At 33.2% G+C, this 27,780-nt stretch overlaps 1 protein-coding gene and 2 long non-coding RNA genes across 5 annotated transcripts; 2 read left to right on the plus strand and 1 right to left on the minus strand.

The window, feature by feature from the left end:
- Positions 1-7,148: 7,148 nt before the first annotated feature.
- LOC145630620 (uncharacterized) lies at positions 7,149-12,869 on the minus strand. 3 transcript variants are annotated; one of them, XR_014112129.1, is made up of 7 exons: positions 12,757-12,869; positions 9,299-9,352; positions 9,142-9,200; positions 8,312-8,383; positions 8,074-8,211; positions 7,853-7,972; positions 7,149-7,600 (listed from the first exon to the last, which is right to left on the minus strand). It is a non-coding gene; the product is annotated as an uncharacterized LOC145630620 (long non-coding RNA). The 3 variants fall into 3 exon arrangements; XR_014112128.1 differs by having other exon boundaries at positions 7,149-7,617; XR_014112130.1 differs by having other exon boundaries at positions 7,149-7,617; positions 9,142-9,213.
- Positions 12,870-19,037: 6,168 nt separating this feature from the next.
- On the plus strand, positions 19,038-19,483 carry LOC145630621 (uncharacterized). The gene is made up of 3 exons (XR_014112131.1): positions 19,038-19,128; positions 19,206-19,316; positions 19,433-19,483. It is a non-coding gene; the product is annotated as an uncharacterized LOC145630621 (long non-coding RNA).
- A 6-nt stretch (positions 19,484-19,489) lies between these two features.
- Positions 19,490-20,444, plus strand: LOC145630622 (uncharacterized). Its single transcript, XM_081682847.1, has 2 exons — positions 19,490-19,836; positions 20,203-20,444. Exons 1-2 carry the CDS (start codon positions 19,570-19,572, stop codon positions 20,269-20,271), a joined length of 336 nt encoding a protein of 111 aa, XP_081538973.1. The 5' UTR covers positions 19,490-19,569; the 3' UTR covers positions 20,272-20,444.
- The last annotated feature ends 7,336 nt before the right edge of the window (positions 20,445-27,780 follow it).

The raw sequence follows: 27,780 nt of genomic DNA on the forward strand, positions 1-27,780 counted from the left end.
AAAATGGATGATGGTTGAATCTTTGAAGAAACTTAATACAAAAGTTAAAGGATTTTAAGTCAATTAAAGTGAAATGATGTATTTGAGATAAAGGTATTTGTTTTAAATTGAAGTTTATTTTGAAGAAATAATATCTTGTGAAGGGATTTATTGAAGTTAGTTAAAAGAATTATTGTTTGGATGGTTAATCAAAGGATTTTACTCTAAGGGATTGATGACAAAGTTAATTGATATTGAGAAGTTATTAATGATGGAATAATCAATGATTTGCATTGAGATATTAATGAGTTGCCTTAAAGATGAGTTATGGACTATAGCAACTAGATTGAGGAATTTGAAGTTTTGAGAAAAGATGAGCGAGTTTTTTTAAATGTTTAAAACGAAATATTATGAAGTAACCAAGAGTTAATGATTACGATTTAAGGATCTATTACCAGGATTTATGAATGTGTTGGGGAAGTTGTTAATAATTTTTGAGGATACTTTGAGACAAGTTATTAATCTACGAGCGATAAGAGGGTCAAGATAAGATGTGTTCCTTTTATGCTTAGTACCCATGACAGTGTTGCTATGAACTTGAATATGTGATTATTGTAATTATAGAGTTTTTTGTATGAAAAAGTAAAACTTTTATTGAAACAAGTATTTTATTACAAGTGTGCAAAATGAATTTCAAATACATAGTTTTCAAAATAAATTTTTGTATTCTTTGTTTTTAAATAGTTGTTTGGATTGAAAACTTTCATAGATCTTTTAAAATCTTTTATTAAATATTTTTATTTCAGTTCATACTTTGTAATTATATATATACGAGACTTTTACAACAATTTCTCCTAATATAAGTATTTTAAATTATTTATCGAATGACTTATAAAAATATTTTTTGAGTTTACTCACCACTTTTATTCGTATTCAAACCATTTTAATCTAAGCTCTTTGGATGTTTGAAATTTTCTGGTTCTCCTTACTTTGCTTGATGATTGTTGATATATTGTAAATATAGTTGATTTATTTAGTGAGCTAATGTGTTGGTCAAGTTACGGGGGCGTAACTCTTTTTAAGGGGGGTAGAGGGCGATAGAGTTTCACGCATTTAATTTTCGAGTCATTTTTGAGTGATTTCGAGTCTTACTTGAGTTTGGTGGGAGTCTTGAGTCAAGTTAGGATTGTGCATGAACTAATAATTTGAAAATGATTTTTGTTTCTTTTGGCTAAGTTTTGGGTCAAAACTTATTTTAAGGGGAGTAGACTGTAATACCCCGTATTTTCATATATATTTTCTTATTAATTAATTAAGAATTATTTTATAAAAAGGGTATTTTAGTAAATTTATTATTTGCAGCCAAAATAATATTTGAATTTTGGTGCCAAAAGTATTTTGAAAATTAATCATTTTTTTTGGATAAGATATATTATTCATTTATCCTATTTTAAAAACCGGAATATTTACATATTTCAGATATTTTAATTAAAGCAAAATAATATTTTATTAATTATTTAATTATGGCCGAAATTTTCCAATAATAGCTAGGATTTTCGGATTTTCCATGTATGGAAAATCAGATTTTTCTTGATTATTTATTGGTAAATAATTGGTATTTAATTAATTAATTATTTATTCTATATTATTTATACAGTTATTTTATTCCTTAAACATAGAGAAAAATCTTGCTAAATATATTTATAGGAGTCCGAAAATTTGAGCTATGGTAAGCTCGCCCTATTGAATTATTTTGGGGGATTTGGTAAAATTATATTTTTAATTATCTTCCAAAATCTCTTATTTTCCTTAATTCTAATTCTCCATCTTTTTAATATCTAATCATCATATTTTCTTGCCAATCATTCTTCTTTATTATTCTCCAAGTAATTCTAATTTCCTTATTATTTTTCATGACATACATACCTTCCATATTCACTTATATACAATACCTTAATATCAAAACTTTCCTTAATTCTTTTACTCACTTCTCCAAGTAATCCCATAAACCCTACTTGCAATAATTCTTCCCAAATTCTTTTGCCATAATTCTTGCATGAGCTAGAATATAAATACCCCTTCATATCTCTCACATTCTTCACACCAATTCTATTCTTTTCTTCTCCTCAATTTTACACAAATCATCCCATTTATTTTTGAAGCCAATTTTCAGGCACTTATGATCCCTTTTTGGGGTATTGAAAATTCACAGAAGATTGTTTCTATCAAAAAATCCTTGAGGTGAAGCTCAAGAATCACCCAATTCGGAGTTATATTGAAGGAGTTATGACCTCTGCAAGTTCTGCCTATTTTTCCAACGAAAATTCAATTCTCTTTAAACCTATTCCTTTATCATCTTCATGGTTAGTTTTCCAAAATACAAATACCTATTTCAAAGCTATAATTTTATATAAAAGTATTATTTTAAAAGATTTTTATAGTCCATGCACATTAAATTTGAGTTTATGTTGTGATAACCTTATAGTTATGTAATTTGCAAAGTGTATTCGTGATTGAACTTTGAAAGTGCAAAGTGTTGATCAAGGTTCTTGAGGTTCTTTTTGTGTGGTTTTTATAGCAAGTATTAAGGTACGTTTAGGTGGCTAGATACCTTTGAAAGTGCTTGGTTTGAATAACATGTTTTATATGATTTGATTAGTGATTGAATTAAATTGATTCGAATTATGAATTTGAAATAAATTATGTTTGAAGGTATATATTTTAATAAAAGTATTTTGAATTATTGATTTTTAAATCATGTTTGGAATGGTTTGAATTACTTATCGTGTTTAAATAAAGGAATTTATTTTAAAAGGTTTGGTGAATTTAATAAAGGTTTTTCAAGGAAGAGTTGTTGATTTTGAAAAGTATTAATTTGAGATTTTATTCTCAAGTATTTATTTAAAAGGTTTTGATTTTAAAAGCATGTGGAATTAAATTAAAAGGATTTTGAATTATATTGGAACTATTGGATTTAAAAAGGATTTATTGAACCATTGAATTATTATTATTATTAATGCTTTATAAGCATGTTAGTAATCGCACTATGCGGATTTGGTTTATTGATAAGGCCTTGGACTTTGTATGACCGGGTCTTTCCTCAAGAATAGCCTTGTAACATAAGGAGACTAGCTTGGGGGGTGTGCACACTTGTGAGAGGAATTGTATTAAAAGGAATTGGTTTTATTAACTATTATTTTGAATATGAATCATTGGAATCGGTTTTGGAATAATGAGTTTTGAATTTATTGGATTAATTATTGGAATTGGTTTTAAAAGTATGTTTACAAATAAAATTGAGTTTACATTATCTTGCACTTATCGTACTTAGAATATTTTTCTTATCCGTATTTCCTATTTGTTTTGGTTCGTCCTGTTTACCGTAATGGTAAGTAGTGTTGACTATTTCAGGTGGAGTCATGAATGAGCATATGGGAGTCCCGAGATTTGCTTCACCTAGTTTAGGAATGTTGGTCTTGTCTTTATTTTTAGTACTCATAACAATGTTACTATTTTTTATAAGTATTAATAAAAGAAAGTTGAGTTTTCGCTGCAAGTTTTGTTGTTGAGTTAAGTTTGTTGAGTAGCCTTGCGTCATCACGCGGCGGTAATACGCCCAAGTCTATCTCTATGGTATAATTATACGTATTACACTAGTATTTTCGTAGAGGGAGATTTGGGGGTGTTACACCAACTGGGTATCCGATAATGATGAAGTTAACTCCACTAGTGGCTATGTCTTCACCCTTGGGGGTGGAGCCGTATCCTGGAAATCTTATAAGCAATCTTGTATTAATATGTCTACTATGGAATCTGAGTTTATTGCTCTTGAATTGACAGGTCATGAGGCAGAATGGTTGAGGAACATGCTTGCAGATATTCCACTGTGGGGGAAGCCAGCTCCTTCAGTTGCACTTCATTGTGATTCGCAAGCTGCAATTACTGTTGAACACAACCATGCCTATAATGAGAAGAAGAGACACATCCGTATGAGGCATAAAGCCGTCAAAAATTTGCTGTTTGGAGGGGTGATATCACTAGACTATGTTAAGTCCGAAAAGAACATTGCGAATCCGTTATCTAAAGGCCTATGTAAAAAACAAGTTTTGGAAACATTGGAAGAGATGGGGCTAAAGCCCGTTGTATGAATTGTGAAATAGTGAACTCCTACTCACCATGATTTCAAAGGGGAACATTATGTAATAATTCGAAAGCGCCTTTTTATTTTATTTGTCCATCTCTAGATGTTTGTTTTGTGCTTAGCTACAAATGAGAAGGAGGTTGAGCATACGGCTCTTAATGAACCCATATCCATATTTTTAGAGGTGTGGTGTAGTTCACACTTGATGGAGTTCACCTACTTAGGTGTGGAAGTGTGGCCACTTCCTATGAGTATTTCGTGGGCTTATACTCTAGAGAACCTATGAGCATCCAGGCTGGACGTATGGCCAGTATAATGCAACATCGTTTTCGCGAAATTTCAAAATATTATACATGTTCAATTGTGTGGATCAAAGTGACGGGTCCCTAACTCCCTATTAAGTTCAAGATGAAAGCCACTTGGTAGGTGAGAGATCATAGCTTGATGTCCACTATGTGTTAATTCAAGTCGCGAGACATTGACACTTATGCAATTGTTTTGTTTTGCCCAAAATTCATCTTTTCCTTCCTTTCTTTTTCATATCTTCGAACCTGTGGGGGATTGTTGGAAGTTCTTGATATAAAACAAGAGCGTTGGGGAAAAACAAGAGAGAGAGAAAAACAAATGAAAGGGGAAAAGTCCCACATTGGTTGGGGGGAAAGGTTTTTCCTTGTTTTTATATTGTAGTGTCTTACCACTACTTAGTTGAGTGAGTGGGAGGTATGTGTTACTCCACACACACACACACGCGCGCGCGCGTCAAGCTGGGTCGGGTCGGGCTCGAGCCTCGGGACTTGGGGTCTTGGGGAATGCGATGCGCGGGCGTGGGTCATTGTTATCTTTTTGGAGAATTTTTATTTCCCTTTCTTTGTTAAACAAAATATTCTTTTTTGTCTGTTTGGATTATTCTTTTCTGACTGTTGGGATTACGGAATTAAATCAGTCATTAATCCCTTAATTGTAGTTGACTGATTCAATTCCTTATTTCTTGCTTCTGTTGTTGACTGGCCAAATTAATCTGGTCGCTTTCTTAGCCAGATTCTTCCCTCGTTTTATGCTTCCCGTTTCCTCTCTACTGCCTATATATACTCGTTGCTTTTTCCAGTCAGAAGACACACAACACCAATCAGTCTTCTCTCACTACAAAAAAAATGAGAAAAGGCAACGGACAAAATTGCAACAAAATGACAAACGTTGCCTTTGGTAGTAAAAGGCAACAATACTTGTTTGTTACCTTGATCTTGAACAATCTGTACTATATGACAATGCAACGGTTTAAAAAGTGTTGCTTTAGATTATGTAAGACAACAATATGTAAAATGTAGCCATTTATTTTTACATAAGACAACAATTATTTTAAATGTTGTCTAAAAAGATCACAACAATTAAATTCTTGCTAATGCAATAATTTTAAAAATGGTTTTTCAAGGTATCTAAGACAACGAATGTTTTATGTGTTTTCATTGCCTTGCATAATACATGTTATTATTTAGAACATTGGTTTAGAAACAAAATTATTATCTATTCAATAATTTGAAAACGTTAACGTCAAGTTGTGTATGACAATGATAGTTGATGATTAGAAAAAATGACTAGCACTGATAATTCTAACCTTAAAGGCTCACAAATTCAACCAGGCCAGTGCATATATGGTTGGTGAATTTGACATTTCACAACAACATTTTTAAGCTAAATCAATGTAGAAAATAGAATATATATGTAAAAGTTACTATTTTCATACAAGTAGAATTTGATGTTAATTATACCATACAAATAATTTAAAAATAAAAAGAATTACAAAAAACTGGCTTCTATGTAAAAAAAAAATAGGAAAAAAAAAGACAATAATAATGTGCAGCAGCAGCGCAATGTAGAAGGCGCGAAGGCGGGTAGCAGTAGTACAGCAAGGTAGCAGCAGGCCATTAGTAGGCACTTCTTAAAATCAAATTAGAACACAAATCTAATCATATTCAGAGAAAAAATGTGCTAGTGATACAAACAAAATGTGAGTAACTCAAGTATCATTAAAGTCTCCTGCCAGTTCAAATGACTGTCAAATGTTTTCAAGAACTCTTCACAAATTGCAACTTCTTTCTTTTGATTACATTATTCATCTTCTTGCTATAGCAAAATAGGCTGATAGCCTCTTCCTCCCTTGGTGGCAGTATTGTGTGGCATCTTTAATTGCTTTTAGGGTAAATATGAAAATCATTCCAGGTTATCTGTACTCTACAATCCCTTCACATCAATCATATTCCTGATTGATGTGAAGGGATTGTTCCGACTGCCTACTGCTAGAAGCTAGCTGCTGCTGATGGTGATTGCCCGTTGGTGGCAGCTAGCTGCTGCTTGTGGTTGGCTGCTTGCTGATTGGGACGAAAACTCGGTTGTTACAAGACCAGCACTTATCAGACGCCACCCACATATCATCACCTCTTCTTCTGCTGATTTGTACAATGTGCAGTGTGAGATTAAGATAAAGGCATCCGGAAAACATAAATCATATTTATAAACATGGAAATGCATCCTAAAGAAACCGTGTTTATAAAATAGCTTTTAAACAAAAAAAAAAAAAAATTTCATTATTTCAGCCCAAAATCTAATTCTAAAAAATCATAATTCCAAAATCTAAAATGGCAGCAGTAAAAATATCATCAATATAATCAACTCACAAAATCCCCACAATATGATAACTTTTGTGTATAATTGGGATATATACCATTTATCTGTGAGAATTCTAGTACGTATAAGTATCTAATTTTAGTTACCAACATGATTTCATCCAAAATAAAATTTTCTCAAACGAATTCTTATTCTTTGTCCGAATTAATCAATACTTTTGTAACCAAACCAAACCAAAACTGCTCAAGCTAGAATGCTTAATTAAGCATGACGTAAATTCAGCATATTTTTACCCGATTTAAGCAAGAACTGATATTATTCCAACATCTACATGCTGCTGCCTGTTGCCTGTGGCTAGCTACTGCTGCTGCCTGTTGCCTGTGGCTAGCTGCTGCCTGTTGCTGGCTGGATGTAGTCGCCTGCTGGTGGCAGCTGGTTGCTCCCTGCTGCTTATCAATATGCATTATCAAGCTGATAAAGCTCAAACATTGAATAGCAAATTAAGATAATCAAACTAAAACCCATAAAACAAAAGCAAATTGATCCTAAAACTTCACAAATCAAACTCTCAATCAAAAACTAATATGAGAATTGTAAAATCAAGCTACAAATCTAACATATCACATGCAATTCATTGTTGAATGAAATCATATAACAGGAATGATAAAATGCTTAAATACACACAAAACTTGAGCGAAAGGCTAAGAAGTGGTAGGGTCTTTCCATCTGGAGATGCAGCAGAATGATCATGATTAGCTTCACCACCTGCACGTGCCTCATCAGGTGTAAATAGTTGCTCAGAACCATGAGCTTCACTTCGAAGTCGCTCCTGTAGTATCCTTGAATGTACAACCTCTTCTGCATGATCATTTTGCCTAAGGTTAAGAGCAAGTTGTCATCAAGACTTCACCAAAGAAAACGACATTTTACCCTCAAAGAAGCACATCCTTTAATCTCGATCATTTCTAAGCTAAACAGTTTCATTTAAGAGGAATATTAATGCAAGGGCTTAATGCTTTAACATGTAGCCAGAGAAATTCTCTTGTAGACGTATTGCTAATAAGTAACCTGTAAATCTTCCCTACAGTCATGTGTAATGTCCCACATTACCTAGGATGTGGTATACTTCAAGATAATTACTCAGTTGGCTCTTATCTTCATGAACCTCAAGAAGCGTTGTATCTTCTACATCAAGAGACGTGGCAGGATGATCCATTGTTGTTTAATAAACTGCAGATTAAATAGGGGTGGGCGTAATGACTAAAGAGAAAACAACATTGTATTTAGAATATTCTCTGTAGTATGTACGCAAAAATGTTGCAGCAACTTACAGGTTTGGGATGTTTTGTTCAATTTTGTGTGGAATTGGTTCGCAAAATCTATTGTAACCCAAGTTTAGCAACTCCAACTCTTTCAAATTTCTATATTCTTCAGGTATGAATCCAGAAAAGGAATTGTTCCTGAATATGCTGCAAAAGACTTCAGAGTGACATAAATGCAAGATAAAAGAGAACAACAACTATATACAGTATTACACTTCATTTGTTTTAATACTACGTATATTCTTACATAGACTTTATGTGTAGCAGTTGGTGAAGTTCCGGAGCTAGTGTTCCCTTAAGGCAAAGAATTTTCAAGTTCCTGTTAAATTTACTTCAGCTTAGGACATAAACAACACATGAATGAATGTATACTTGAATTCTCAACAAACACCAGCACAATAATATTCCAAAAGTGTACCACTATACCTATTATAAAGCTCATAATTTTACATACATAAAATTTCCATGCATCACTTAGCTAATGCAAACAAGCATATCATAAAAATCAATGAAATAGATTGAGAGGAACTCATGCTTTACTCCAGTTCAGAGCAAAAATCGTGTGTAAAGGACTAGAGAGAACTTTTTGGCAGCTAATGGCAGAACAAGGGGAGATTTAGCTGATACATGGTTGTAAACTTGGAACTGAAAATGCTTCATTAACACAAAACTAGACCTAAAATGATCAAATCATGACTTAATACCCCTAACTGGGCAACATTGGCAGCAAGTGTATAGTTAGGGGTGCAACAACTCAAATCAACTGGGCAACAGAATTAGAGTTTCAACAGCAACAGGTAACAACAACAGTATAAAGCAGCAGCAGTACACTAAGACATCAACAAAGAGAGGTAGAGGTCAGGGCAGCAGGTGTATAAGGTCTGGCCATTAGGAAGGAATACAACAAAAGGAAACTTGTCACTACCTTTCGAAATCTGTAGAGAAGTGGCAAATTTGCTATCAGTACGTGTTTAGAGTTAATAGCAAATCAGAACATTCAAACAAATTTCTTTACGACATTATTCAAGCCTGAAAGCAATTGCTCTAGATAGAGTTTGGGAGTAGAGGGAAACACACCTCATCAAGGCTTGATCACTACCAATAGAAATTATAGCATTGGCATCCTCTTTAATAGCCTATTAAATAAAACTAGAAAATGAAATCAGTGCAGCCAACAAAAAATTGAAGATAACAAGTTACTAATTTTTTTTAAGGAAAATACCCGAAGTTATACCTCTCTTGTTATATCAGTTACGTGGTTGGGACCTGCTGTAGAAGACTAACGTATCTGGATAAAATGAAAGTAGCTTCAGTAACCAGCAAAGTATCTTGGGGGGAATATCTTCTCAAGTAGGCAAAGTATCTCTATGATTTCGGATTCAAGATCGTCAAGAGCTTTAGGCTTTAGAACTTTTCTACATAGACCCCTAAAAAAGGATCCTAGCCTAATCAAAGTCGATGCTACTTGTTTAGGCAAGGTATTCTTTACAGCAACTTGGAGCAAATAATGAAGCATAAAGTGGGCATCATGGCTCTTGTAACCAGTGACCTTCCGCTCATTGGATTGGACACATCTGGAGATGTTTGATGCACAACCATCGGGAAACTTAGCACCTTTTATCACACTGCAGAACAAGTCTTTTTCGTTAGAAGATAATGAAAAACAAGCTTTGGAGTATAAACGCTTCCCTCTATTATTAGTTCTCTTTGGATGGAGTTCATTTCTTATACCCATATCTTGTAAATCAAAGCGGGCTGCCACATGGTCCTTAGTCTTTCCTGGAATATCAAGCAAAGTACCAAGCACACTGTCACAAATATTTTTCTCAATGTGCATTACATCAAGATTATGACGCAAGGTATTTGTTTCCCAATAAGGAAGCTCAAAGAAAATTGATTTCTTCTTCCAAGGAAAATTCTTCCTGCCCTTCTTTTGAGTTTTCCCAAACTTATTTTCAAACCCTTCTAAATCTTCCAATACATCAGAACCCGACAATCTAGTAGGAGGAGGCCTTGTCTCTACATTACCATCAAAAGCTCTTTTATTACGACGCCATGGATGATTTTCTTTCAAAGAGCTACGATGCCCCATGTAACACATTTTCTTACTATACTTCAGGTATTTGGACCAAGTCTTATGATTACAATTCGGGAAAGAAAATTTTCCTTTTGTGCTCCATCCCGACAACATTGCATAAGCAGGGAAGTCACTAATTGTCCATAACAAGGCTGCCCTTAAAGAAAATGTTTCATCTTTCACAACATCATAAGTGTCGACTCTAACTTCCCATAACTCCTTCAATTCCTCGATTAATGGTTGCAAGTACACATCTATATCATAACCTGGAGAAGATGGACCAGGTATAATCAAAGACATGATATTATACTCAGACTTATTATACAACCAAGGAGGCAAATTATAAATGGATAAAACGACTGGCCAAATGCTATATGACACACTCATAGTTCTGAAAGGGTTGAAACCATCAGTCGTAAGACCAAGCCTCACATTTCGAAAATCACTTGCAAATTGAGGATGTGTAATATCGAAATCTTTCCAAGCTTGTCCATCAGCAGGGTGCCTTAATTTGTCATCTTTCTTACGATCAGTTTCATGCCATGTCATGAGTTCAGCCGTCTTAGAGCACATGAACAACCTTTGTAGACGAGGTTTCAGAGGAAAGTAACGCAAAACTTTTGCAGGAACTCCTTCGTCGAGTAGTGCACCTTCCTATTTTTGTTTCTCATTTAGTTTCCACCTAGAAGCTTTACAAACATGGCAAGATTTGTCATTTGCACGCTCTTTCCAGTACAACATACAATCATTGGGACACGCATCAATTCGTTTGTAATCAAGTCCAAGGTTCTTCACCATTTTTTTAGCATGATGAAAAGAAGTAGGGAGCTTTGCAAATGGAAAGGCGGCACACTGAAGCTTCATCAACTCATCGAAAGAAGAATTGCTCCACCCATTAAGGCATTTAAGGAGATATAGTCGCACTGTGTATGAAAGCACTGAAAAATCCTTAAAACCTGGATATAATTCCTCTTTTGCATCTTCTAACAGTTTATAAAACTTTTTAGCAGTCTCATCAGGACCCTTGTGAACCCCTTCTGCTTCGGAGATTGAACCTCCCATAACATCTCTAAATAAATCATTAATCATTTCACCCATATTGTCTAATGTGTTTTGATTATCACGTTGATGCCCGCCTTCGCTTAAAGAAGACCCTGCTGTCAATCCTTCGCCATGAAAATTCCACACTTTATACCTCTTGTTAAATCTATGAGCAATTAAGTGATTATATACCACTTCTCTAGGGAACCAGTATCTATTAACACACTTCGTACATGGGCATAAAAATTTCTGGTTCATCATCTTCCTCAACGTCCATGGTTGAATTTAGAAATGCAAAATCAAGAAAATTCTCAACTCCTTTGATATACTCTTCGGAAATTTGGGGTGCATCAATCCAATCTTTATTGGATTTTTCCATAACTTAATACTCTGTAAGGACTGTAACACTATAAGTTATAAGGAGAGTCAACAACAAGGGTAATAAAGTAAGAGACAACTAATAAATCCTTGGTCAGGCTAAAACAAAATAACAAAACAATAATTATGTGATTAAAATGCATATTTGGAAGCTTTATCAACAAATTCTGGAAATAGCTACCCCATACTAAATGTCCCTACTATTTGAAAGCTACTTTGATACCTTAAATAAAAGCCACATTATTTTACAAAATGTAGTTTTATAAAAGCAACATATCATCTTATATTCAGGACAAAAGGTTAGATCAGCAAAGTTCACTCACATCAAAACTTAGATGATAAACAGTCAAAGAAAAAGTAGTATATTTTATTCCAAATTAATTAAAGATTACAATACCATAATTGAGTCATACCCTAGAGAGGTGCTAGAGAGGGGAGTAGAGAAATTGCAAGATTTCATAACTAGCACAGACACACACAAAAGAACAATTATAGCTACTTATACTAGTTGAAAAGGAATACAACACGATTATGATTGTAACATAAGCATGGAAATCAATTAAACCCATGAGTACCAAATAAAAAATGTAAAAGCTCACAGTCAAACTTGGATGTAAGAAAAGAACTTTAGCCAGAGTGAACAATAACAAAAACCAGAAGATCCAATACATCGTATTCTAATGACAACACAGGATCATCTACTTATGTTACCCCCGCAATACATCGTATACTGTTAATTATGATATAGTGTCATTCTCTAGATTGCTTATGTTAGTAATAAAAAATTTAGACAGGAAAAAGGGAATAGCAGAGCACCATAGGAGGAAGTAGGCAATAGCTAAAGCCAAATCAAGAACGACTATTGTCTACTAATCTTAAAAAGGTCCATGAGTGTACAATATATAACTTGGCATACCATATTAATTATCCTATGCATTTTATATGATTGTGACAATAAAAATGAGCTGAGTTCAGACTACTGAGTTATGATACAAATATCAAACTAATTACAAAATTAGCTACCTATAAGCTTTTATTTCAGCAATGATAATCAATAGTTCATAATCCACATTATAATTTGATGAATTGTCAATTTAATACTACATTCACAATTGAAATAAAAATTAGGTAATAATGTAATATCAAAACCTAGATTGTGAAATTGAAATTCTAGCAATTATAGAATGAAATCTTACCTCAGAAGATATATCAATGGTGGAGAGAAAGCTAAAAAGATGCTTCAATGCAGATTTTAGAGTACGCTTCAATGGAGGAGAAAGAAGAGAAGGAGTGTTGCTGCATAAAATTGAATAGTTAGGTATGAAATAAAAACGAAACCATTTGAGGAAGATTAATGACATGATGTTAATTCGGGCACCATAGTTTTGGGCCGGGTTAAATCGGGTCGTGAGTGGTTTTGGATATAAAAATGGTTTTAGAAGTTTCGAGTTAGATCGAATTTTTTTTGAACTAGAGTTAGATCGAATTTAGATCTTCAATCATTGGGATTTATTGGTTTTGAATAAATAATGAGTTGATCACAATTCGGTTTAGATAGCTAAGTACCGGGTAAAGTCGATTTGATTCAACTTTGGGTTTAGTTAAGGTCAACACCAAGTCTAGTAATTGGATTTTTTCAGGTCGAATTTTAGATAAGGTCAACACCAAGTCAGGTAATTGAATATTTTCAGGTCAAATTTTAATCAAATTGAGTATAAAATGAATTAATAAAAGTGTTGTTAGGTTGATTAGATCGAATAAAATCGGTATGTAGTTTAGTTTTATTTTATTTTTATTTTTTTGAAAGAAGTATATAGTTGAGCATAGGGTCTGTTCACATTTACTGAACTGAGTTGAACTGAACTGATTAGAGCTGAACTGAACTAAACTGAACTGAACTGAGCTGAAATAAATATTTTATGAGAGAAGGAAATTAGGAGCTGAACTGAACTGAACTGATTGGAGCTAAACTAAACTAAAATTGAACTGAACTGATTGGAATTGAACTGAACTGAATTGAACTGAAATAAATATTTTATGAGAGAAGGAAATTAGGAGCTGAACTGAACTGAACTGATTGGAGCTGAACTAAACTGAACTGAACTAAACTGATTGGAGCTGAACTGAACTGAAATTAAGTAAATATGAACAGGCCCTAAGTCATGAAAATCCTTAGTTTGATCAACTAATGCCTAAACACAACAATAGATGGAGTTTGGTTAGATATAATTGCATGGACATTTTGTGACTATTGAATTAAATACTTTATTTTCCTAATAATCTATACAATTTTACTTTCACATTTGTGGGGATTGTAGTATTTGGTTATTTTGATAGTTATTGTTCATTTGTGTATCATAAAAAGAGGGGGTCTTTGGTTCTCCTTGTAATTGAGTGTGTATAATTTTTTTTTTCATATTCCAAAGACTGTAAGTTTATTTTTACTTATTTTATGACATATAAGTTAACATAAGGTTTTGAAAAGGTAATTTTTTAAAAGTTCATACGAGGGACTAATAAGTGACTTTCAAGTACCAAGTACAATTTACCATTCAACCAAGGGGGTGTTTGATTTGGTTCATTAAAATGTACCGAAATGATATACTTGGAATCGATCGATCTCATACCAGAAATAACTCATACTAGTGTAATTATAGTTGTTTAGTTATTATTGTTGGAATGGATTCTATACTTCTTCATTAATACAATGAATTGAAATTTTTTATGGGGGGAGGTGGGTATGAGTATTGAGATTATAGGGTATTGGGTAGATTTAGAAACCCTTAGGTATTGAGGATTGATATTTATTTTGATCTCTACATGTTTTTCATTAATCTATCTATCTATACTATAAACTAATATCAACTTAACTAACCCATCCATCTTAAATTTAAAGTCTTTATCTTGATTTATTCTTCAAAAATAATCTTTACTCACATCTGTTAATTTTATTATAGTGAAAAGTATAGATTGGTCAAATAAATTATATTTATTGTTAAGTTTCATTATTGCTAAAGAGTTTGAAATGAGATGAAATGAATATTTTATAAGAGAAGGAAATTAAGAACTGAATTGAAATGAACAGATTTTAAAGTACCAATTATTTTCACCAAAATAAAAACCCTTCATTTAATGATTTACAGGGTCACTTGTATGTGTTACTTGTATTTTGAGTAACTCCTACCAGTAACCTCCGACCAAACCCCATACCAAACTTGTAACACCCTACAAGTAACCCCAGAATACAAGTAACACCTACAAGTAACACCCCGACAAAAATCAGTAACACCTTACAAGTAACCCCAAAAAACAATTAACGCCATACAAGTAACCCTTGTCGCACCATGTGACCAGCCGCGTACAAAATTTGTAAATGTTTTATTTGTGAATAGATAAGAGTGAAAATAAATTAATAAATTTTTTTTAAAAAAAGTAGTACACTAGTACCGTTGGATGGGTGATGAAACCTATGAATCTAGACAATATATTAAGCTATACTAAGATTATATACAAGAATAACAGATAGAACTTGGACATTTATTTCCAAAAAAAAAAAACAAAGGTTAGCCGGTTTCATCTCCAAAACCCGCGAACATGGTGAAATTTTTTTGGCTCCAACAATTTCCCACTAAGAAACAGTTACTCACGTTTCACTTTTTGATCTGCTTCCCTCACTATCCAGTTACACAATTGCCTTTATATATGCTGAGGTGCGAATTGATTAAGGGTGTATTTATTTTGCAATGAATTAGTTGATTTGCTTTTTTCTGAACTGCTCCTTTGCTTTTGAGATTGACCTTTGGTACTGGCGAAGACGCCGTTGTTCTCTGTATCTCATTAGTAAGTCTTCATTGCCTCCTTTTATATCTGAAGTAAATGGTTTCTTTATAATTGGTTGTTTAATTTTGATGTTAGATCTGAGTTGATTTTTATGACGGGCATATACTAATTTGTTTTGATCTGAGTTGATTTTTATGACGGGTATATACTAATTTGTTTTGGATGTCTTTGAATTCCATAGATTTTACTTGAAAAGCATGTGTTGATTTTACTCTAATGATTGTATTATATGCATGTAATTTTAATTTTTATTTATTGTACTGTGGAATTTCATCAATAATGTAAGTTAGGCACTTTAGCATACAAACAATGACGTTGAAAGAAAACATCTAATTTTGAATGTATAATTTCAAATATTAATACTATAAGCAATACCCACTTTCATTTACTCTATTTTGCATATTATTCATTGGTGAGAGAGATAAAGAGAGAGAAGGGGTGGGGGGAGGTTTAAAACAAGTTATGGGTAGGCCGTAGGCTACAGGGTTCTATTATGTACTATTGTACACTACCAAAATTTAAATTGAAATTGAGAAACTAGAAGTTGAGGACTAGTATTAGTTACTAACAACACATGATGCTGACTATGCAATAATTCATGATCCAATTGATTGACCAATAACAAAGTGCTCTAATCCAATCTTAATTTCGTTTGGTTTCTTATGTGTACTTTTATTTTTCATAAATTTAAATTCCACTTATAGTTTGATTCATACTTCGAGGATTTCTATTTTCATAATGTTGTAGATGAACTCTAATTGAGTTATAAAGGTTTGATTTGGCGTATGGATAGTGCATAAACTTCAAACCCACATAGCATGAGACTAGCAGTTGCAGAAACCTGATTTACTACGGTTTAACACTACTGCGTAATAAAAATCATCAACTTGATGCTTTATTTTTTTCTCTTTGATTAATTATTTGTGTTTTGTTGGTTAGTTTTTATATATTTACCCCTTAGCTTAGTTTTTGCTTTTCATTTTATACAAGCTTGCTTTGTGACAGCTTATATATGTACATATATGTGTTTTTTTTCTTCTGTTTCATTGGATTTATTTTCAAATTTTATTAGCTTCAAGTATGGCAAAGAAAAAATTAACTAAGCTTGGAGCTATAAGAGGTTCTGGTGATCAGCATCAGACTCGTGAACCAAGAACACCGGGATATGAGAGAGTTAGAATGGAAAGGATCAAAGAAAATGTGTCTAAAATGAAAGAGCTAGGTTTGAAGGATCAGGCCAAGTCATTGATGGCACTAGTTCAAAACAATAGAGGTAGTCGTAGTAAGGCTAAAATAAAAAAGGTTTCAGAGGATAATGAGCTTTATCAGCCTAACCAAGATTCTGATATGGAGCATGAGCTTGTTTCCTGCAGTGAAGAGTTACCTATTCCACATTCTAAATGTAATCTCAAGTCCAAGTCTATTCCATGGAAGGTAATTATATTCATGAAATGAATTATCTTAGCATGTCTGTATTCTTTACACTTGTTAATGCTGCTTAAATAATAAAGTGTTGTGATGTTATGTGCATTTTAATTGTAGTTGCTTAAAAAGTTTCTAATGTGTGCACTATTCCCATCCTTATGGCCATGAAAATATTTTATTGTTGTTTTGTTTGTATGCATTATATATATTGTGAAGGTTAGAGATTATTAGGGTATGGAAAACTTAAACAAAGAATAGATGAATACACCTCAAAATAATCTGATCAAATATTCTAAGAATATATCAAAAGAGTCGTGTCTTATCTTGATTTTGATACTATTTAATTATTCTTCCATGGAGATTGAGGAAGCTATAAAGCATGGTCAAAGATAATTTAATATTGAGTGTGGAACTTTTTTTTAATTAGATAGACATTGTTCTTTTTCATATAATGTATGTATATATGTTAGAGTATCGTACTTCTTTCTTTATTTTTTTTTCACATTCACAGATTCACAAAACGAAGGCTGTGACTTAAAAATCAGTGAAAATTGCTTCAGCTTTTAAGAAATGTCGACAGAAAGTTCATCTGGCTTCTTCATCTTCTTCATCTGGTGGCTCATCTACCCCTAGTCATGCATCACAACATCATGTTATAAGAAGAGAACCTGTTGAAACACTAGAATTGGAAGTCAGACACTTAGATCAAAATGAGAATGATAAAGAAAATGGCAAGCTCTCTTTCTTTTCTATATTTAAAAATTATAAAATGTATACCTACATATGATCAATCATTATTTTATATAATTTTGGAATATCTTTGTTCATGTTAGGTGGAATGGATAAGCCAAGAAGAGGACCAACTATGTGCTATAAAGTCCATGGACGCAGCGAAGAAGAACGTTTAGAAATTACCTTGAATGAGCATGGACAACCTATTGGTCCTGATGACAAAACTTGCAACGAGTTCACTAGCTTCTTAGGAACAATAGCTCGAAAAGCAAATATCCTACCATTAACTGTCCAAAATTGGCCCATATTAAGGAACGAGAAGAAAGATGAGTTGTGGGAATATGTCATGGTGAGTTACTTTAATCAATTAAGTAATTATGCTATCATTGTTATATAAGTGTCTATACTATATGGCTTTTATATGCTGTAAATTAGTTTTATAAATTTAAGACATTTTTGCAGAGATTTTAAGATTTTTAATCGTCTTGCTGGTACTGCTGGAATGTCTTCTGTTCTTGGTACTCCCTATCAGTGTGTGTGGCTGACGTTTGTTGGGTATATAATATGTGCTAGAAGAACACAGTGGTGCAAAAGTGTGATGTAGGTGTTTCCGTGTGTGCAGCAGTAGTGTATTTTAAGAACTCTCACAAGTCTACCCTCAACTAGGTAGCCAATGAAATTTGTTTTAATCAAATAACCTGTAAAAGAATGGACTTGAGCATTCAAATGTGCTACAAACAAAATTAACAAGAATAAATAGAAAACAATTCTACGTGCTAGTAGCTACTAGTAAGAGCTAATTCTTGCCTCCAGAAGCATGAAGTAACTCCAGTTTTCCTATAGTTTCTTTTCTGATCAGTCAAACTCTCATGTAACTTAGAAACACCAGTGCTGTTTTGGTCTAGTTCTTTGCATTAAATAACCTGTCATACTATATCTGTTTTATAAATATATGTCCAATTACTAGTAACATCAAATTAACAAACTTCATTACTTCCAACATATACACAATGCAATTTTTTATGCAAATAGTCTACACTCCTTTATGTCATTTAATAAGTAATTCTACTAGGATCTCTGAATAATTTTGAAGAATTGGAAACATTGCTTTTTCTATATTGTTCAGATTTAGTATTACTTACTTTTTTTTTGTATTGCTGCAGAAACATTACATAGTTCCTATTGAGGGTAAGAAATGGGTTTTGCAAACCATTGGTGCTTGTTGGAGAGCCTACAAGTGTAGTCTGAAAAAAAAATCATTTTAAAAAATATGACAATGATAAGATGAGGATGAAGAAGCGTCCAATACGGGTTCCAAAAATAATGTTTAAAGAATTATTGAAAATTTGGCATAGTGACAAGCATAAGGTATGTAAAATAATAATTTGCTTTGACTTCCCTCCCTTATAAATGAAGTATGTAAATTCCTTGTGTTATAAAGATATTTATTAAGGTAAAATTTTTTTCAGGAAATTAGTGAGCGAAATACAGCAGATCGTCTAGTGGGAAAAGAAAAAAATGTTATGCATACGGCAGGGCCAAAGAGTTTTGCTAGGGTCCAAGAAAAGTGGGTAAGTATTTACTTATCACATAATATGTTTATTTCATTTACAAATTAATATTATCAATATTTACCAAACATGTGTAGAAAAAGGAGAGAAAAACAACAAAAAAACCAACACTAGCAGAAATGTTTATTGAAACACGCAAGGAAAAGCAGACAAAGCGCAAGCCGGGTGACCCAAGGGACAAACTAATTGTAAGATTCAAATTAATTATATATATATATATATATATATATATATATATATACACGAAATTAACTTGCTGCACACATTATTCTTTGCATTAATTTTCTTATCTTTTCAAAACTAGAGAGAACTCAGAGATATAAATTCACCAAAAGATGGTGATAGTGTCGTTGCTCTGTATTTAATTCTGGTGACAAAAAGAAGGGTAAGTTATGCCTTCAAGGAAGAGGTGTTTCTTCTACTCAATTAAATCAAAAGGCTATGATGAAGGAGACCGAAAAGAAGCATGCAAACGAAGTTAAAGCTATTGAAAAATATTATGAAGATAGGAGGCAGCAAGATAGAGTGGAGTTAGCCAATGGTCTTCGATCCCTCTTCTCTCAACTTCAACAACAAATTCCTCACACGTCTTTTGACCTTGGTGTGTTTGGCTCTTTATTACTTGATGATCACTCGGAGAAGGATGCTAATTGTCAAGATAATATGGAAGGAATGCTTCCACTTCAGTCTGCATCTACATCTAATCAGGTACATAATATTTTTAAAAAGAGTAAATTAATAGTGTAATGCTGAATTTGAGGACTGTTTTAATACCAACTTAAGACATACTACTAATCAGTAATAATCATCCCAAATACTTAGTTGGAGAGGAGGTTATTTTGAGCGAAGTTAGTTTTGACATTGTATAGATTATTTGTAATGAAATCATCCCAATTGTGATTATTCAATGGGCAACTGTATTTCAGGAATTGATTTGAAATTATAAATATTTTTATTCATGTACTCAATTTCCATTATCTATAATACAACACTAACAAAACACTAATAAAATTTTATCACGAAAATTCCTATTTAGGAATGTTGTTGAATTATTTATTTCATTTTATTTTACAGGGGGTGAACCACATGACTGATGAACAAGAAGAAGAAGCCATTGAAGACGAAGATGAAGACTTAATTTGATCATGCATGATTGACACTTATGCTAGTCCATTATTGTCACTCCATGGAGTTGTATAAACTCTACTGTCTATATTTTCTTTATTTTGTTATATATATTTATAAGTAGTATGTACAATCTTAGACATCAAGTTTATTGCACTATGTGAATCTAATTGGGGATCAAAATTTATGTAGTTATGGATGCTAATATTTGCTTGAATCTTTGAAGTTTATTGTAAAAATGTTTATTATGATAATTGTTTCTTACCTAGTGATTAACAAATTTGTCTTAAAAAATTATTAACATCACAATGAATATTTCACAGGGATCGCATATGGTGCTCAATTTAAGAATAATTCAAACAATTATCATAATAAACAATAATTATTTGGTGGGCAGCAAATTCTAGGAGGTTGTATTTACGGGCAACAACTTATAGTTGTTGCTTTTGAAACAATTGGCAACACTCCCTTTTAATTATTAACATATACGACAAACAAATAATTGTTGCATATTGGAGATTAGGTGATAGTTTTAAATTGTCACTAAAGGATGCAACAATTATAACATGTTGCCTTTGTAAAACTGTTGCCTTAGGTATCTCTTAGACTTGTTTTTAAAATTGTTGCCTTTGTATCAAAATGTGTTGCCTAAAGAATAGGCCACGGAGGTAAATGCTACGCCTCAATTGTGTTGCCTTAGATACAAGGCAACACTTTTTTAACATTAGGTAACACTTTTTTGTTGTTACCGATGCCTTATTTTGTTGTAGTGTCTCTTCTCTAAAATTATCTAAACACGAGTTCTTTCTGTTTTGTTTTCTGGGCAAGTATTCTGAGTTCCAGTCGGGTTTGTGAGTGCACATAAACTCCGACGCCGTGCTTATCATGGAGGGCGACCACTTCTAGTCTACTGCATCGCGAGGTAGCACAAAATTGTCTTTTAGGTCAGTGGTTCTCCACGACACGGCTATTGTCAGTTTGGTTCACGCATCAAGAGATAAGTAATTTCTATTTTATTGCTTAGTAGTATAACATAGTCAACCCCAAAGGGTAAGGGTAATGATGTCCTTCATTGAAGCTAAAATGAATTTGATTTTCGATTTCCATTGAAACTTGATTTTTTCCATCAAAGTTTTCTGAATTTTCTCTTTTGAATTTGCTTATCTATATCGTTGTTATCTTGTATGGTTAATGTTTTAACCAAGGCTGGTTGATGCTTATTGTAATTGAGAAATAGATTTTTAATAAATTTTACGTTATTCAATACAAGTTATTTACAAAACTTGCCACTTGAGAAACAATACACTATAAGGAACATTTATTTCCTGTCGATGAAGTTTAGTGTAATATTGGATATTAATAAATTTGACATATAAGAACAATAAAGTTATTTTTCATACTATTGAGGTGAATGATATTTGATTTTTATTTTCATTTTGGTAACATAAGTGTACCTTACACTAGAGTGTATATAAGAGTTTTTTCTTGGGTTTAGGCGTAGATTGATGAAATTTATGGTATTATTTGATATTGATCAATTGTAAGAAAAATGAACTCCTTAATGGCGTTTGAATATAAAGTTTATGGCAGTTTCCGCTATTAATCTATCAAACATATATGATCAATGAATTAATCTAAAATCAACGAATCCATGGACTTTAATATAGCTCTCAGTTTAAACTCATATTTCCTCCATTTTATTTAGACTAGGATGGCTAAACCGCACAATGTGCGTACCATAGCTAGTTATGTTTGAGATGCTGTTCCAATTTGGTCTTATGTCACAAATTTAGTTGTTGGCAACATTATTAACAAGGGGAAATATGAAGATAAATATTTTTATGAGTATAATTGTCGCATTATTCATAAGAATTCAAAAACAGAAGTAATTAACATTTTAGTGAAGGCAAATAAGTAAATAAACTTTTTTAAGGGTATAAATGTCCACACATTATTCATAAGGGTTTACTTAAACTTTTTAAAAGGTAGGGATGCATTAGTTTTTGAAGGAAAGTTTCAAATTAAATATATCAATTTTTTTTTTTTGGGAAATTATCTTTGGTAACATTATACTTTTTAATTTTCTCAATGGTGAATTACAAAAATTCTTCTTATCTTAGGTAAACCTGAAATTTTGATTACCATGTATGATAGATATTTAAGTTAAAATACTTAACCATGGTTAATTTTATAAATATTAAATAATTTTTTATTAAAACAAAAAAAAAAAAAAATTCCACCACCACCCAGACCACCATTCCTTGTACCTCTCCATTACCAACGCCAGGCTCGCCTTCTCGCCGGCGCCAGGCCTCCCCCTCCAATCCTCCCCAGTCGGCCGACCAACCCACCTTCCCCGATTCCCTATTTCTCCCAATCCCAACTCTCCTTTTTCTCCAACCCCTTCGATTTCCCTTTTACCCCAAACACTACCCCAAACACTACCCCTTTATTCATAATCCCTAATTTCACATCTAATCTCCATTTCCAACAATTTGTGTTGCCAATTGCCATAATTTTTAATCTAAACTAATTTCGCTGCAATTTATCTCAATTTTAAGGGGGTTTTGGCCCAAATTAAAGGGAATTTGATGGTGGTCGGTGGTGGTGAGATGCGAGAAAGGAGAGAGGACTTAGAAGGTTGTTAGGACGCCGATGTTGGGAGGAATGAGGGGAGGAGAATGGATAGACGTCGCTAGATAGGGCGTCGTCGGTCGGGGGTCGTGCGGGTCGGGTTGCTTGGCACCGGAAGGGGGGCTGGTGGCTGGTTGGTGGGGAAGGGGTGACTTTATTTTGTACTCTTTTTAAAGTAAAAAAATAATAATAAAATAAATAAATAAACTAACTATAGTTAAATATTTAACTACAATTTATCATTAATGTCATGGTTAGCTTAATATAAAATTTAACTACAATTTATCATTAATGTCATGGTTATCTTAATATAAAAAATTTAGGTTTACTAAAGATAATAAAAATTTTTGCAATTCACCACTTAAAAAATTTAAAATTACAGTGTTATCAAAGTGAATTTCCCATTTTTTCCCCCTCTCTATTAGGTAAAATTATGCTTGTGAAACTAGTTTAGGACCCATGCCCGCACGGTATGTCTAAAACAAATTACTCCATCGATTTCATATTAATCACAACACTTTCCTTTTATGTCTGTTTTATATTATTGCAACAATTCTATATTTGGAAATGACTCACCACTATTTAATAATTTCTCTCTCCCACTAATCTCACTTTCACAAATATTCTATTATATATCTTTCCTACCAACCCCACATATACTATTTTTTTATATTATTATTCTCTCCCACCAAATATACTTTATATTATAAAAAAAAAAAATCTTCTTTTGGCCCCTACCCTATAATTTTTGTAAAAAATTGTGAATAACTTAGTGTTGTGATTTATACGAAACATAGGAAGTATACCTTAATTATCTTGTTACTTCATCCGTTTCAAATTAGATGACACACATTGGCAAACGTGCCTAAATGGAATGTGTCATTTAATACTTCGTATGAAATAGTGGAAGTATACTATATTAATATGTCAAATTTATTAATATATGAACAATTGGAAGTATCCGATATTAACAAAATTATCAAAGATACGAAAAAAATATCAGAGACCTAATTTTTTTTTTTATAATAATTAAATTATGAATATTTCAAAATATAAAAATATTAATTCATTAAACTCTAGATGATCCCTTGTAGTTCTGTCATATACACAAATATTATCTGAGTTGAGTTATATTTTCTTCTCCCAAAACCATGGACAATATATGTTCATTAACCACCTTTACGTGCTCATGTGTTGGAGTAAGGAGTTATCCATGTTTTGTGATATATATGGATAAACATTAGGAAAATTTGCCCAGAATAACACATCCTTTAAGCGGTATTCCAATAATAACACGACCTTTTTTTTTCTTTTCTTTTTTTTTTTTACAACAGCGGAATGCATTTAATTAAAAACGGGTAACCAAATACAACATAAGGCAACCTAAACTATTGAGGCTAAGTAGACCCCTTACATAAGTCACAAACCATCTTAAAAACGAAATAAAAATAACTATGAAGGTAGTAGATTCTTTTCCAGTTGGCCCTCGATTGTTGAAGTAACCTTGTATACAATGTAGAGATAGCGTGCCATCACAGTTAGCAGTAGGTTTCGAATTGCAAATGGAGTTGAAGCTGGGGCCAAAATCACAACGGGTATCCCTTGAAACCATGTGAAACTTTAACAAAGAAGATTGAAGCGGAAGAGTGGTAATCTCAGGGCCTGGCTCGAAAGAACTTGTGGGCAAATCAGATTGCTCACAAGCAACTTGTGTCACTAAAAGTGACTTGGTTAGCATGCTATTAACCCCCAAAATTTCCATTTGGGGAGCAGCGTTCAGATTTGATTTTTGTAAAGCAAAGAAAACAAGTCTCAATGCTAGCCTAAACTGAGATATAACATAAGACAATCTTGGCACCGGCAGGGGGGCTGGTGGCTGGTTGGTGGGGAAGGGGTGACTTTATTTTGTACTCTTTTTAAAGTAAAGAAATAATAATAAAATAAATAAATAAACTAACTATAGTTAAATATTTAACTACAATTTATCATTAATGTCATGGTTAGCTTAATATAAAATTTAACTACAATTTATCATTAATGTCATGGTTATCTTAATATAAAAAATTTAGGTTTACTAAAGATAATAAGAATTTTTGCAATTCACCACTTAAAAAATTTAAAATTACAGTGTTATCAAAGTGAATTTCCCATTTTTTCCCCCTCTCTATTAGGTAAAATTATGCTTGTGAAACTAGTTTAGGACCCATGCCCGCACGGTATGTCTAAAACAAATTACTCCATCGATTTCATATTAATCACAACACTTTCCTTTTATGTCTGTTTTATATTATTGCAACAATTCTATATTTGGAAATGACTCACCACTATTTAATAATTTCTCTCTCCCACTAATCTCACTTTCACAAATATTCTATTATATATCTTTCCTACCAACCCCACATATACTATTTTTTTATATTATTATTCTCTCCCACCAAATATACTTTATATTATAAAAAAAAAAAATCTTCTTTTGGCCCCTACCCTATAATTTTTGTAAAAAATTGTGAATAACTTAGTGTTGTGATTTATACGAAACATAGGAAGTATACCTTAATTATGTTGTTACTTCATCCGTTTCAAATTAGATGACACACATTGGCAAACGTGTCTAAATGGAATGTGTCATTTAATACTTCGTATGAAATAGTGGAAGTATACTATATTAATATGTCAAATTTATTAATATATGAACAATTGGAAGTATCCGATATTAACAAAATTATCAAAGCTACGAAAAAAATATCAGAGACCTAATTTTTTTTTTTTATAATAACCAATTTATATAATTGGTATGAACAAGAGCAACTATGCATAACTCCTTTCATCATCCTAACACATATAATACTCCCCTTAAAAAGAGTATTAAAACACAAGGTAAGACCACTAACATCCACCCAAACATTTTTTTTCAAATCTCCAAATTGGAAATATCCAGACAATATATCCAAAAGCAAACTCATAAAAAGAAAACCACTTAAAGCTAAACTCACAATGAACAAACTCAAAAGGGAAACCACCAACCATAAGGAAGAAGCATACCCAAACCTCCCACAACAAAGTTTGAGAAAATAACAATAACAGACAACTAAAGTACTCCATAAACAACTTCCTAACGAACCGGTTAACCAAAACCAGAGCAACCTGTGAGTACCTTAAAGCAGCTAAGAAAAGTAGAACCAAAATACCTCACCCTGAAACACAATTAGGACAACGAACCGATCTTTGTAGCCAAACGCAAAAACTCACCCTACCTCGACCGAACTTTGGTACAGGAAAGAGAAAACCCTAACCTTAACTTCACTTTACCGTCGAGGTAATCTTTACCGATACCTTTTTAACGGTGGCGTTAAGGCTAGCCTTGACTTCTTGTTTCGACGGTAACACTAACACAATTGTACTTCTTGTTGTTTGAATAATACTTAAAAATTGAAGCCCTTCCAAGGTTGGATCTACTTTCTCTTCGCGCGGAGGATCAAACGACGATTCTCAGAGAGAAAAAAGAAGTGAAAAAGGGGGAAAAACTTGCCGGAGAAACAACTGCGGCGCCGGATCTTCGGCGAGCACCTAGGTTTACGGGGGCTGTATTTTGAGGGGAGAGGAGAGAGAAGAGAGCAGTTGTAGGTAATAACAAATGGGTAGATCTTACATTTATATTTTATTAATAAAGCACGACCTTTTTATTATTCCAAAATAACATCACCTTTCACATGCATTTGCAAAAAAAGAAACAAAAAACTAGTAACCTATTTTTATAGGAAACCTTGGGACACGTGTCTTAGTTTGATTGGTTAGTTTATTTTTTTATTTTTGATTTAAAAAATAACTTAAAAATCCTAAAATTTTTTTTAAAAAATTCCCCATTCCCAGCCCCCTGCCTACCCCCTTTCACCGGCATCCACCACCCCAACTAACACCATCCACCTGAAACCACCCTTTCCCCAACCCCTTTTTCCCAATTTCCAGCACCCCTCCTCTTCCTAACCCCCTTTTCGACACTACCTCCCCTTCCCGACCCCTTTTAGACACCCCTTTCATTGGCATCCACCACCCTAACCAAGACCATCCACCTAAAACCACCCTTTCCCCGGCTCCTTTCCTAGTTTCCGGCACCCCTCCTCTTCCTGACCCCTTTTTCGACACTCCCTCCCCTTCTCGACCCCCTTTTCAGCACCCCTTCCCATTCTCGACCCCCTTTTTGGCACCCCCTCCCCTTCGCGACCCCTTTTCCGACCCCTTCCCGACCCCTTTTTGGCGCCCCCTCCATTCCCCTTTCATGATTTCAGCCCCTTTCTTCTTTGTACCCGATATCAACGCCCTTCCCTTTCTTGGACTTAGCAAATTTTGACCCTCCTCCCTTTATTTTCCCCGATTTTGAGCCCCTGCCCTCTACATAAAGGAAATTTTGGTTGGTTAGGGTTCTAAGGAGCTAGTTTTGGGGAAGGAGAAAGATAATAAGGGGCCGAAAATGGGGAAGGGAAGGGAATTGAAGGGTTGTGCACCGAAAATTGATTGAGGGTGATGTCTTCCGGAAAACTGGAGGGTTGGGTAGAGGGTGGTTGGGCTGGGAGGCTTGTGGTTTTCGGTAATATTAGAGGGTTGGGTAGTGGATGGGGGGGGGGGCTGGGTTGTTTTTTTTTTTTTTTTTTTTTTTAATTTGAAGGTTTTTTAAAAATTATATTTATGTTTTTCTTTTTTATTAAATCAAATTATAAAAAAAAAAGAATTAACAAATGAGATTGTCACACGTGTCATAGGTAACTTGTAAACTAAGTTACCAACCGATTTTGTTTCATTTTTTGAAAATGCATGTGAAAGGTGGTGTTATTTTGGAATAATCAAAAGGTCGTGCTATTATTGTAAGACCGCCCAAAGGTGGTGTTATTTTGGGAA

Source organism: Chenopodium album, chromosome 5, assembly GCF_948465745.1.
Source record: "Chenopodium album chromosome 5, dcCheAlbu1.1, whole genome shotgun sequence".
Taxonomy (NCBI): Eukaryota; Viridiplantae; Streptophyta; class Magnoliopsida; order Caryophyllales; family Amaranthaceae; genus Chenopodium; species Chenopodium album.